The 14,409-nt window shown below is 39.0% G+C and overlaps 1 protein-coding gene across 1 annotated transcript; it reads right to left on the bottom strand.

The window, feature by feature from the left end:
- Positions 1-5,585: 5,585 nt before the first annotated feature.
- LOC124384654 (thermal hysteresis protein YL-1-like) lies at positions 5,586-7,878 on the bottom strand. The gene is made up of 2 exons (XM_046847695.1): positions 7,063-7,878; positions 5,586-5,640 (listed from the first exon to the last, which is right to left on the bottom strand). Exons 1-2 carry the CDS (start codon positions 7,388-7,390, stop codon positions 5,624-5,626), a joined length of 345 nt encoding a protein of 114 aa, XP_046703651.1. The 5' UTR covers positions 7,391-7,878; the 3' UTR covers positions 5,586-5,623.
- Positions 7,879-14,409: the final 6,531 nt, after the last annotated feature.

Genomic DNA, 14,409 nt, shown 5'->3' with positions numbered 1-14,409 from the left:
CACTCTGGCAGGGGTGAACATCGCCGAATGAATCCATGCTAAAAGAACGTTGGTTGTTTTGAACTTCTCAGCAAACCGGTTCATTCTCCTGCTCTACTGCAACTGCGAATGTATGTAAAAGTGCAAACAGTGACCAAGAAGCTTTTCCCTGCGGTAGTTTCTGTAGTGTAGTGGTCATCACGTTCACCTCACACGCAAAAGATCCCTGCTTCTACACCAGGCAGAAACAAGGTTGTGATTTTGAAGCTAGTGTTACATTCTTAGGCCTGTAAACTGTGTTACTCGACAGCATTAGAGAAATGTAGAAAACTTTCTTTTATATTGTTTCTGTAGTGTAGTGCTTTAAGTGTTATTGCTGCTGTTTGAACTACAAAAATGTTCAAACAAGTTAAATGTTCTTTATTTTAAAATATGCAAATGCAGTTATAGAAAAATAATCAAGTTTTTTATTTCAATAAAATCTGAATTCAAGAAATTCCTGGAAAAAAATGACTTTGACTTATTTTACACACAGAACTGTGCAGTAAAGCTGAAACTCTACATCTTCAAACTGCATCATGTAACTGAAAAAAAAAGTAAAACTTTACAGGATGTGGTGTTTTGCACAATGTGGCACTGAGGACCAGTTTCCCTCTCCCTCTTGACTTTCCTCCCCCTCAGCATTATGACCCCGAGACACAGCCCCCATGAGGAGGTCATACGGCGTTTGAAAGGAAGACAAAAATCATGGTTTAACTTCATCTTTTAATAATTGTGCAATTTTACTTTTTGTCACATTTTCCCAAAAGTTTATCATGTGGATTTTAATTATTTAGTTTAAAAGCATCCTCCAGTTGAGACACACTGATTTAGAATCAGGATTTAAATGATGTCGAACACTTCAATAAACACGTGATTTATTATTTTAGATTTTTATTGATTTTATTAATTATTATTGAACTTGGAGAGGTTTAGCTTTCAGTTCCTGTCCTTGATGTCCAGACTCACTTGCCTTTTTTTTCTATTCTTTTCTTTTTTTTACTGGAATGGGTGATAGTTGTCTGATCCAGTGCGGCAGGGGAGCAGATATAGAACTGTGAGACTTCAGTGCAGACCATACCGCATCGTGACTCCTCAAACCACCACCGTGAGAACTCGCTGAGAATACCTTAGAGTCTGTTCCGATTGTGTGACATTCGCGACAAAGGATAGGGCGACAATTCCAATCACGATGTTTCACTGGTTCAGTTGTCCATAGAACACAGCCACAGAAGGTGATGGTGTAGTACGTTACAAAGGTGCTTTGCATGACGAAGTCCGTGAACAGAAAACTGTGAGTGCTCGGAGCATCCACTGAGCTGGCAGGAACTCCAAATGATTGGACAAGGTTAATACCCCTACGCACATGATAGATCCGGGTGATCAGCTGAAGTCCTGAAGGAAGATCATAGACAGAGTTCTGGATGGAATCTAGCCACATTCCATTTGGGGAGAACATGTCAGCGTGGTGCAGAATGTCCATCACCGGTCTGAACCGGTCCTCATCAGTTTCCCAAACAAATTCGTCCTTTTCTGGAGGAAACCTGTACCATTTACGGGGTAAATTATAACACCGTTCACCTAAAGGACAGGGGGTCTCCAGGCACCACAGGCAATGCTTTGGAAGAATAAATAAAAAACAAGCATAGCAGATGGTTCTACAGGTTTCAAAGTTGAAGTGATACCCCTCAGCACATGCTTCGATGTGCGCACACATGCGTTGACGCATACCTTGCAGAAGCCAACTTTGTTCATCAGCTGCCATGTTCCTGCACACAGCATAAAATACACACAACAACAACATGGTTTATATACGATATAATCAAAGAATCAGAATTAAAGCATAGAAAGAGTTTAGTGATTTTAGTTATAAGGAAACGTTTGTTACAGTCATTTTTTCTGATCGACTAGGGCCATAATCCCTCCATCCAAATCCACATAGATGTTTTGATCCATATCTGTGGAGATGTTTTCTGTAGAAGACTCTTCACCTGTAATTTTATACACTGGGAGCTGTACGTATTGTCTAAACAATGACAAGGAATTCCACAACAGATAAAACATGCCACGGCTGCAAGGATTATTAAAATTGTAGTCCCAGTCTGACCCTATTCTACTCTATTTATTAGTATATTATGTTCATTATACTTGGAGTAAACAGGTTACATGACTTTGATTAAAATATGGGATAAATAGATTAAATTTATCTACTTCATTGTATCTGATAGATTCTATACTAATTATTAAATACATATGATGGATTAATATAAAAAGATAAACTATAAAAGCTAATCTTAGCTAGCCGGCTAGTTACCCATGCTAATGTCACTAAATAATTACTTTTTACTTTTCGAGTCTTCTACTAAATTGTCAGGAATCCCCCTGCCACGCCCCCTTTGGTGCTTGGGAACGCCTGCTCCTTCTCTCATGTGCCCCGCCCACATGGAGCTCCTCGCATCGGGCTTCATTGAGAACACCTGAGGCATATTCACTCACTCATCACACCGCTGATATAAACCCCACATTCCCCACACCGGATCCTTTATTCCTCAGACTCTGGACTATTGTGGGCCACCGGAATAATCCTTTCACAGCAAGTATTTGTGTTTTGTCTTCGCCTTTTGTTTAAATAAAACTTTATTTGCTGTTACTTTGGCTTCCGCCTCCGTTTCCCGCATGACATAAATAATGTACAATATTCTACCATAATTATTTAGAAGACTTACCAGGTACCTGTATGAAGAAATGTTTAATAGAAGTTGTAAATGTTCTTAGTTGCTGCTAATCGCTGCTGCTTCTTGCTGCTGTTTGTTTGTTTGGCGGTTGTCATGGAGATACTAGAATTTTTATGATGATTCTGTACACATCACTCTGGTAGGAGATTAAACCAAAATTCAGCCTTAAAGAAAATATAACTGTTTCATCCTGTTCCTTTTGCCACATCTCATCTCTGAGACTTTTCAGATGTTGCTACACTGAAAACTAAATACAGATCTCAGCTCAATATTGAACATGACTTGAGAGTGACAGTATCAAGTCTACAACCCCGTTTTAAACAGATTTATGAAATGAATTTGCTCTATTTTGCACAGACTGCAAAGTGACAGAAAGTCCAAGTGATATCACAACTACACCTTTATTTTGCTAGTTAATGTTCATTTAGAATTGGATAGTTCAATAAACTAGACATTTTTCAATATGAAGATTTTAATTATCCTTTTTTGAGGTGACGGAGGACAGGTGCGTATAAAAACCCACCCCTCTGAAGTGGTAAATGGCAGAAAAAGATTGAGAATCACTGCATTAAAACACAAACAGAAGTCACATTAGTACAGAATGGAGCATAAAGCACGTCCTGATAGTGCCGCTAGAGGGCAGTGTGAGACAGAGTTGAGGATGTGAGCTGTGTGAAGCTGGAGATCAATAGTCTGTTAAGGGGTGGGAAGAGGGGAAAAGAAGGGGAAGAAGGGAAAAGAGAAAAAAGAGAAAGGAAATGGATAGATGGACATTTATTATGTTTTTTGGCAGATCGATGTTTATAAATCCCCCAATAGTGCACAAAACTACTGATGATGTGAATGAAAATACATCACTTGTCACTCATGTTAATTAATATCTGTATGATTTGACTAATTTTTACAATAAAGGGGCATAAAATGGATGTATATTTATTTTCTTAATGTACTTATTTAACCTTTAACATTTTTAACAAAAGTTTAGTATGTGGGACATGTTTTGTATTTGTTAATTTATATTCTACATAATAATAATAATAATAATAATAATAATTATTATTATTATGATAATGGGTTCAGCAGGTTCACAGAATAATTCATGAGTCACTGTTTTATGAACAATAAAACATTTTATTTTTAATTACTGAAAATGCTACAAAAATGTCAAATGATAAATTATAATAGATGCAAACACAAAAATACAAATATTACAAAACGATGTATATATTAATAAAGGTTATTTAACAATAGATATAATCAAATACAATGATAAAAAAATCCCTAATTGGGATTAAAACAACAACCTGATCATAAATAACTAGAGATTATAATAGTAGTAAATCCACACAAATAAACAGTAAAATGAGTCGCTCAGAACACCAGCAAGAAATAATTAAAGGAGCAGAACTGGAAGAAACAGCAGGACTGGATGCAGATGAAGGACTGGATGCAGATGAAGGACTGGCTGAAGGAGATGGACTTTGAAATCCAGGCTGTAAAGACACATATTGTATATTATGAACTTAAACATAATAATGATGATAATGACAGATATAAGGTCTTTTAAATGACATAAAAGTGCAGGCTGTATAATGGTGGGGTGGAGGTAGGGGGCGCTACAGCAGTAGGAGTGGAGTAAAGCAGGTGGAACACTTGCAGCAGGTGGAACACTTACGACCTGGTAAAAGAACAATAAAGAGTGTGGAACACAGGTTTTATTTACCTTTTAGTCTTGATATTTTTTACAGATTTAAATAAGAAGAAACATTGAAAATCTAACATTCACACATTAATATGTTTAATCCACAATCATCTCTGTACACTAGTGAGAGTCTGAGGGCAGAAGTGAAGTGAAATGAAGATCTATAAATATAATACACTTTAACACACTTGAGCAAAAACCAAAGTGTTTTACACTGATCTCAGTGCTTCCACTATTTGATCACTGGATGAGAAATGGGAATAGATAAAGCAGATATTGTTCTATATGATTAGGGATGTAAACTGTAGCAGCGGTGCGCGAGTGGAGGTGTGAGGAAACTCTGGCGGGCGCTAAAGAGAGGATATTAAAAATAAATATTGCAACAAGTATTTCTGCATCCCACAGCAGAGGACATTTAAAGCACATGAGTGTGGTCACAAATATAGTTGTGCAGGTCCACAGTGACGTGACATGAAAGAGATGATCACCTGAAAGTCTGAAATGAACACTTTAGGAGGGTGGAATCCACAAAGACGTTTCTGTGGTCCACCGGAAAGTTTCGACTGGTCGTGGACCTGCACTGGACATTTCTCCCTCTGTACAAATAAAGACCTTTAGGTTATGGGACCTGTGTTTAATCACATTTTTGTGTGCACAAACCTTATAAAACAGATCCAACCATTTCTTCTGACTAGGAGCAGGTGTGTTTCCAGCTTCAGAGCCAAACCGCCGCAGACGAGACGTCCACTCATCGTCCTCTACCGCCGCAGACAGACGTCCACTCATCGTCCTCTACCGCCGCAGACGAGACGCGTCCACTCATCGCCGTCCTCTACCGCCGCAGACGACGTCCACTCATCGCCCTCTACCGCCGCAGACGCAGACGTCCACTCATCGTCCTCTACCGCCGCAGGCAGGCGTCCACTCATCGTCCTCTACCGCCGCAGACGAGGCGTCCACTCGCCGTCCTCTACCGCCGCAGACGAGGCGTCCACTCATCGTCCTCTACCGCCGCAGGCAGACGTCCACTCATCGCCCTCTACCGCCGCAGGCAGGCGTCCACTCATCGTCCTCTACCGCCGCAGACGAGACGTCCACTCATCGTCCTCTACCGCCGCAGACGAGACGTCCACACATCGTCCTCTACCGCCGCAGACGAGATGTCCACTCATCGTCCTTTAAAGCCTTGTGTGAAACAAACACAAACAAACAAACACAGTAACGTAATGAATGTACAACAGTTTCTTTAAAGATCTTGTTTTTAATATTGTACATCATAATAGACGACAGCATGAAAGTGATGCAACATACTGCACTGATGAGCTCAGGAAAAAACACATTAATGTAAATGTAATGCACGTATGAGAAACTTTTTTTACAGATACTTGAATCTGTTGTTGTTGATGTCAGTAATTTAGTACATAATAAGAGACATTATGTTTTGACTGCGGCCCGTGTGCTGGTGCTTTCATGTAACAGGGTGGAGCAGGTAATCGCTGAGTCTCGGCCGTGCGTGTGTGGTCACGTGACAGCACATGTTAAAATCCTCTCGTTTGTCAAACAGGGCGGTGAGACCCTCAGTCTAAATATCATGAGATGTAAAACAGTTTTGCATCTTTCACACTGCGCTGAAACAAATAAACCCCTTTGGATTTCACATCCAACACCTTAAACTCTCGGCCATTACATTAAATCTCATTAAAAAGTCATCATGTAAGAGTTCTTGCCTCAGCTGAATACCGCACTTCCTAAATATTCTGAGTTAATGCTCTGAATGTCCTGAATAATGTGTCTGATTTTAACCGAGTGCCAAAAAAAGAAACAAATTCACTGCAATACGTCACGCAGAGCAACATGTTGTTCTACAGACACCGTATTGTTCCTGTTGTCGTGTAGTTCCTTGTGTATGATGTAAGACTTGTTGGCAGCAACGTCCAAAAAGTTTAAAAAGATCTTTCTGAACCTCTTCGTTCTTGTGGCTAACACTTCATCTTAGGGTATTTAATTCCTTCCCCACATTGGGCAAGAAAAGCTTTTGCACTGGCGCACTGAGATGACAAAAGTTTGTGTTTATCACGGTGACACCACTAAATCTGATCCACACAAAACGGGGGTGGAAATGTGTGTAGGCCACATTCCACACAAACGTTACAGACACGTTCCACACAAACGTTACAGACACGTTCCACACAAACGTTACAGACACGTTCCACACAAACATTACAGACACGTTCCACACAAACATTACAGACACGTTCCACACAAACATTACAGACACGTTCTACACAAACATATAGTATCATTTCAGTTCATTTCTTCAAAATCTGTGTTTTCTGTAAATATGGGGTGCTGTGTGTACATTATTGAGGAAAAGAAATGAACTTAAATGATTTTAGCAAATGGCTGCAATATAACAGAGTGAAAAATTTGAGGGGGTCTGAATACTTTCGTACCCACTGTATACAATCAATACATAGATAGATACATACAATCAATAGAACCACATGGTATTAAACTGAGCGTTTGTGTGTGTGTGTGTGTGTGTGTGTGTGTGTGTGTGTGTGTTGTTGTTAATGTTGTGTGCTTGTAGATCTGGTCTTTACTCACAGATGCTGAAGGAGCTTTTACTGAATTCTAAACTTGTGCTGGTTTCTCCTCCACAGCTGGAACTTGAGCTGCAGCTGGTTTCTCCTCCACAGCTGGAACTTGAGCTGCAGCTGGTTTCTCCTCCACAGCTGGAACTTGAGCTGCAGCTGGTTTCTCCTCCACAGCTGGAACTTGAGCTGCAGCTGGTTTCTCCTCTACAGCTGGAACTTGAGCTGCAGCTGGTTTCTCCTACACAGCTGGAACTTGAGCTGGGTGGTGGTACATGGCCGTTCTTAGTTGGTGGAGCAATTTGTCTGGTTAAATCCGATAACGATCGAGACTCCGGCATGCTAAATAGTTACGCGGCCCCTCGCGGTCGGCGTCCAACTTCTTAGAGGGACAAGTGTTTGGACTCTGGGTGTGGTGGTTCTTCTCAGTCTCACGCTCTGTATGAGATTAAAGTGTTGATGGAGCTGTAACACAACAGAGACACTGCTCTTACACACTGCTGTTAGTCTTTATGCCGACACCAGCAAAATTACCCCCTGATGCTGACTGAAATCCCCTCATATGACCAAACCCACACTTTATATTAATAGATTTCACTTTATAGCTGTTAAAAAGTTTGCCGACAAGATTCTCTTTTGCCAAATTTGCCGCCTCTTGAGATTTAAATTGGACACATTCATAACTTTTTGTCTCCGTCTTGTAACGGACAACCTTCAGGAGAGACGTCGTGTCAACACACAATTCATTTTAAAACAGATCTGATACAGGACTTTAGTAAATAAAAACGTTTGGACCCCCCTGGTCTAAAGGGTCTACTATATTCTACTGCTACTTACACACTTAGCAGCTACCTGATGTTCAATAGTAGAGTAATGTTTAATAGAGCGACTGTACGACTGCTGGAACAGTGACTTTCCAAACTGTATGGGATTTTATTCTCTTTGAAACACTGAGTTTATTATTTATTATTAGAGCTGCAACAACTAATCTAATCAATAATGAAATTGGTTGTGAGTGAATGCTGTGATCCTCATCATGTGAAAATGGTGTAGTTTAATGAAGTGTTATTGTGTAAACTGTTTGTTTGTAACTTCGGGACTCACACTGGATCTGTTCTGTCTGTTTTATAGCATTTGTCTACAACAGTAACTTATCTGTTCTAAAAAGTGATTTACTGCGGCTTTACTACATTCAAATGCTTGTTTTCAATTTTTATATATTTAATGTATGCATATCATTTCATTATTATACAAAATTTTATTTATTATATATTCTAGATGTTTATATTTTCACAACTAAACAAAATTACTGTAGTTTTTTAAACAAAAATTATTTAAAAAAGTTATAATATTTTATATAGATTTTTAAGTATGTTGATTTACACAAATTGCTTCATCTTTCATACTTAAATGATTTTGTATGATTAATGACATACAGTTATAATAAACAAAACATCTAATTAAAAGTTTGTTTTTTATCCAATTAATCTAAAAAAAAATCATTAGATTAATTGATTACTAAAATAGCTAGTTGCAATGTCTATAATTATTGTAATTACAATTATTATTGATAAACAAATCCCCCATAAAATCCTCAAACAGGTGGAAAGGTGATCAGGAGCATCAGTACCGAGTGAAGAGAAGAAAAGTGATCTGTTCATCATTTATTGTCTAATCCTGATCATTAACATCAAATTCATGGACTTGCAGGAAAAAATGAAAAAAAGAAATGTTGCAGTGAGCAGAAATGGAGCTTTCGGCTAATAGTGTAGGAGAACATCATCATTAGCCTCATGCTAGCCGGGTTCGCTAGCGCTGTTTTTGTGTTAACTAGTTTCTTGGAATATTTGACACAAATTGACCAAAAGACGAATACATTCAATTATTCTTTATAACGATATTTATAATTTATTTATAGCTCACTAAATGTAGAATATTTAACCTGCGGATGAAACCTATTGAAGCTAAGATTAGTTAGCCGGCTAGTTAGCCTAGCTCAGTGGTTCTTAAAGTGTGAGTCTCGGTGTTGAAAAGAGAATTAAACCCATAAAGACTAGAAAGTCACCGTTACAGGGGTCTTACAGTCGCTCCATCCCGGCAGAGGGTCTTCATCCTCCACCTGGAACACAGAGTTTCTCCCGGAGCTCATTACTGATGATGCAGAGTAGTGATGAGTCGGTTATGAACGATTCCTTCATTCTGAACGAGTCTTTAATGTGACTCAGAAGAACGATTCGTCTCTAAGAGTGATATTTTCTACTGGACGCTGCTCGCTCATTTTCATAAATGAGATTCAAAGAACCGAGTCACTAAAATGATCCGATCTTCCCATCACTTTTACAGCAAAGGCGTGTTGATACTAGAAGCTCCGCCTCTCTGGTTGCGTCCGCATCCGTGATTGGTGCAGCAATTTTCCATTACACACTAATCAATAGAAACCAAAACAGAACAACAGTGGTACTTTGACCTACGAGTGCATTATTGCACGAGTTTTCCGAGGTACGAGCGGTCACTCGGTCGATTTCTTGCTTTGTTACGCGAGCAAAAAATTGAGGTACGAGCTCGAAACGCCACTGCTAGATGGCGAAACAAAGTGAGAAAGCGAAGATTGTGACTAAAATTAAGATAAGCAAAGAAGAAATAGTAAAAAATTAAAAGTTTAGGGTTACGTAGTGTACAAGAGTGATAGAGAGAGTAGCAAAAAATTGAGTTTTCCATCCTCCGCCGCTTATCACCCCCCGCACCACTCCGCGGGCATTTTCTTTAGCTAAGGTCGTCTCATCTCCAAGGAATATACACTGAATAAAACCTTATTATATCTTTACATACTCTTTCTATTATGTTTTTATACAAGATTTGTTATTTAGAAATGTATTTTCCTAATTTAATAAAATGAAACATAAAAACGGGGGGTCATTTTGAGGGTTGGAAAAGGATTAATGCCATTTTAAGTGTTTTCAATGGGAAAAATTGATTTGATGTGCGAGCAATTTGAGATAGGAGCTCATCCACGGAACGATAAAACTCTTAGGTCAAGGTACCACTGTACACGCCACAAAGCCATGCCCCATTTCCATGAAAACCAGTACACAAACAACCTCTTTTTCTGGCGACCGGACAATCAAGACTGCTTGTGGATAATTTTTGAAATATTTAATAAAAACACACTTTATATAAAAAAAGACAATTAAGTTTCTATTACTGATTTTACTTTATTTATGCTGATTATTTTCCTGTAATATCACATTCCCAATGTATTATCTATACTGTAGAATTGTCTGTCATGTAATTTGATCACATTTGATCCATGTAAATCTCTGTAAACAAAATCAACAAGTGATAAACTGCACAGGAAAATCTAGTGTTCTATCTAAATCTTTTCTTTTCCACAAAAATGCTTTAAATGCTTTATGTATTAAAAACCAGCTTCTGCCTTCAGTGTGTAAGAGAGTAAAAGCACATTATTACTGCATGATACAATTCTGTCAAATCAATTTGATCTTAGCATAAATCACCAATGTAAACATTCTAATGAACCTACATGTGTCAGGTAGGTACATGTGTGATAACAGTCAGGAGTTTGAGTCTGGAAAAACTGTGTGCTTGTGTGTCAGTTGTCAAATCTCCTCTCCCAGGAAATCAAACCCAGACCATCCTGAGAGCAAAGAGAGCTGCATCAGACATGCCCCCACCCAGTGCTGCTAAAAAGCCTGCTCGATGCTGCAGCTCACAAACACACAAAACAATCCCTCATCACTAGTGCATTAAAAACACTGCAGGATTCCTGTGATGAGGTTTTATCTCCAAACTGGATTGATGCACTACTTGAGAAGATTAAGGCGGAGAAACAGTCTATGGGACATGAACTCCTGCAGTCTCTCTGTAGGGTTTATGTGGGATTGTGTCAACAGTGATGAGACTCACATAAAGCACATGCCCTCGCCTACAGATTTCTTTAAGAAGGTGAGATTATATTGACATTTCATTATATATTTACTAAAAATGATCCGGACAGTGATATAAAGAAGCCAATTGTGTTCTGTTTTTGGTTTTGTGTTTCTTCCTATAAAGTGTATTTTAAATCTGTGGTATCATTTTGTTTCCTTCACAGACTCTTCTGAAGCCCAAAAACTGGTAATGGTCATGGTGACAGCATGGCCAAGTGTTTTCTCCTGTAACAGCCCTTTATGCAGAGGCGTTCACATCGTGTGCAGAATGAAGGCATACGGAAAGATTTATTATTTGCTCAGCAAATCTCTGCACTGGGATACGGTAAGTAGCTGATTCTCATCACAACAGTCATCAGAACAATCATTAAACATCGTTTTTCAACTGAAATTTTCATGTGTTTTACTGCACACTTAATCTACTTTTAATGTCCAATGTCCATGTGATCTATGGAGCACATTCATTATAAATTCATGTTGAATTTAATTGATATTTCATTTTTTACTTAAAAAATTGTTTTAATTGTGTTACTGTCTGATACATAAACCCTTTAGTAACGTGTGGTCTTTTGCATGTGTATTTAAAATCTTGGGGTCATTTGGAGGTCATTTTCTAGGACTTCTCCTTACATAAGAGTAATAAATGGAGGTTATAAAAAGAGCAGAATGCACAGTTAGACCTCTACCTCAGTATTTCAATCATCTGCACTTGTGATTGGTTGTGATCTTTCAGTTATGATCATATTATTGTAAACATTGTTTCATTGATCTGGTTTTTAAATAAAAGATGTATTTTTGCTAGAGCCTCCTGAGACACCTACAGAGCCATCACCAGCACACTGAAGGCTCTTCTGAAAGACAAAAGTCTGACTTTCCAGAAGAGCAGTTGGTATGGTGATGATCTCTGTCCTGCTGCTTGGGACTACGTATTCAGCCTGGACCTTCTCTGTGCACAACTGGGCTGGATTTGGACCGACTCCCATGTTATACGGTACTGAATGTGAAACTGCTTCAACATGTTTATTTCTCATCTTTCTAGTTTATTAAACATTAGATAAATTGCAACCTGGCAAATGTGAGACTCATATGAGACAGTGTGTGTCCCAAATACTGCAAATTTTCCATTCTTGTTGCATAAATGTACAATTGATGATATTCTATTACTCCCACAAAAACACTTAATATGTCCAATGTTTTATTTATCAGAAACAGTGTGTGGCTCATCTTGAACACTTCGCTGAAACAAACACAAACAGAGGAAACAAAGTACAGAAACGTCTCTGTAGCAGCAATTTTCAGGCTACTTGGTGAGTTTCCTGTGAATCTTGTTTTAGAGCATTATCTCACATTATTTCTGGATTCTTCTGTTTTTCACTCATGTTCTTTATCTCAAACAGGGCGACTTGGCCAAAATGGCCTTAAGGAGAACGTGGCAGCGTCAGTGGAGGATCTAACAAAAAGCATAACTGAGTTCAGGGGACAAAATGGTATCGTTTGCAGGCTTTAGTAATACGTTCCTTAATGGTTCTGTTTGTTCTCTCTACCACTCCAACTGACTGTGGGTGATATGGAATATTAAAATACTAAGCTTTTAGCCAAAAGTTGTGTTAACTTCTAAGCAAAAGGTGTACCGTTATCACTTTTATTCACACTAGGAATACCAAACCTAGAGATGATCTCTTTTGTTAATATTTTGACAACCGTTTTAGCGTTCTCTGTCGCACATGCAAATGCTTCTGACCACTTACTGAATCGGTCAACTATAACCAACATGTATCTCAAATTTCCTACAGGTGGCATATGTGTAACTATGGCCACTTTGGCAGGGAGTTGAACAGCTTTTAAAAAGTCGCCTATGAGATAAAAATGTGCTATGGGCTTTCCATCAGCTGTTTTAAAGTCTTTTTGCTTCCATGTTTCGGCAAAATCATGCACAACACCATAAGCATACTTAGAATCAGTGTATATAGTCACTACTTTACCTTCAGACAACTGACATGTCTTGTAAGTGCCACCAACTCTGCAGCTTGCTGATGTGTATGGTAATGATTTAGCTTCAACTATTACATCAGGTAATCTTACAACCACATATCCACATAAATACACATCATCACAAGGTTTTGAACATTAACATCTACATATAGACAATCCCCCTCTTCCAGGGCCGTATCTTAAAGATCGGGCCTACAAGAGGTCTCTTGTTCAATGTGTTTAAGGCAATCATGTGTGTCGTCAAAACCATCTAAGTCAATATCGTCTAGCAGATCACGCAGAGCTACTACAGCTGAATGCGGCTGAGAAGAGGCTCAATAGTTAAGTTTTCCGTTGCCAAGAGCGTGGTCTCATAACCAGATCTACGTTGTGCTGTCATATGTTGTGTAAAATAGCTGTTACCTGATGTGAGGTGTACAGTATCAAAGGATGTGACAGCACCGTTTTCTCAGCATCCCGGACCATCAGAGCCGCAGCAGCCACTGCACGCAAGCACGAGGGCAACCCTTGTGCTATGTTGTCTAAAGATTTGGTAAGATACGCAACAGGGTGATATCTGTCACCGTGTTCCTGGGCTAGGATCCCCGCAGCCGTACCACCACGTTCGTGCACATATAGGTGAAAAGGCTTAGCATAATTCGGCTGATGAGTCAACAAAACCCTAAGGAAGACGGGTCCAGGTGAATTGACGCCCCCTATAGGTAAACACGAAAAGCGGCTGCGTCTCTGAAGCCAAAGGGACACAGAAAAAAGCAGAACAAAGATCAATCACAGTAAAAAATCTGTGAGTCTCTGGTATAGAGTTAACAATGGTAGCTACATCGGGCACCAAAGGAGCTAACGGAATAACTAATTTATTAATCTCACGTAAATCTTGTGTGAGCCTCCAGCATTTTTTATCTGCCTTCAAGACAGGATTAATCGGTGTGTTATACGGTGAATGTGTCTCGATCAAAACACCTTGTGACAATAAATCGTCAATAACTGGAGCAATGCCAACATTCTTCTCTTTCGACAATGGATATTGTTTAACAAAAATCGGATAGTGTGTTTTTATGAGTGCATGATACGGTTTTACCTGGATTAAACCTGCCTCATCTTTGTGAGAGGCCCATAATTTAGGGTTAACTTCACATAAATTTGGTTCATCAGGCAGGACCTCTGTGGCTCAGTTAAGAGCATAAGGACAGAAGAAAAAGACAGTGAGACATTGGTTTGAAAAAACAGAATTTCCATTCTCATTTTGTGCATCATATCTCTTCCTAAAAGGTTTAAAGGCGAGTTTGGAATTATTGTAAAGCTATGATAAAAATTGTACCACTCGGTGTCACTACAGGCAAAAGGTGAGTTACAGGACATGAAATTGGAAATCTATCTATTCCCTAATAGATGAACTTCCCCTTTTTCCTAGGACCTCCTCC

This window comes from Silurus meridionalis, chromosome 4 (genome assembly GCF_014805685.1).
Source record: "Silurus meridionalis isolate SWU-2019-XX chromosome 4, ASM1480568v1, whole genome shotgun sequence".
NCBI classification, from domain to species: Eukaryota; Metazoa; Chordata; class Actinopteri; order Siluriformes; family Siluridae; genus Silurus; species Silurus meridionalis.
This window is presented reverse-complemented; position numbering and strand designations above follow the sequence as displayed.

Coding starts and splice junctions, on each gene's coding strand:
- LOC124384654 (XM_046847695.1), bottom strand. CDS start 7,390: ATGCCGGAGTCTCGATCGTTATCGGATTTAACCAGACAAATTGCTCCA.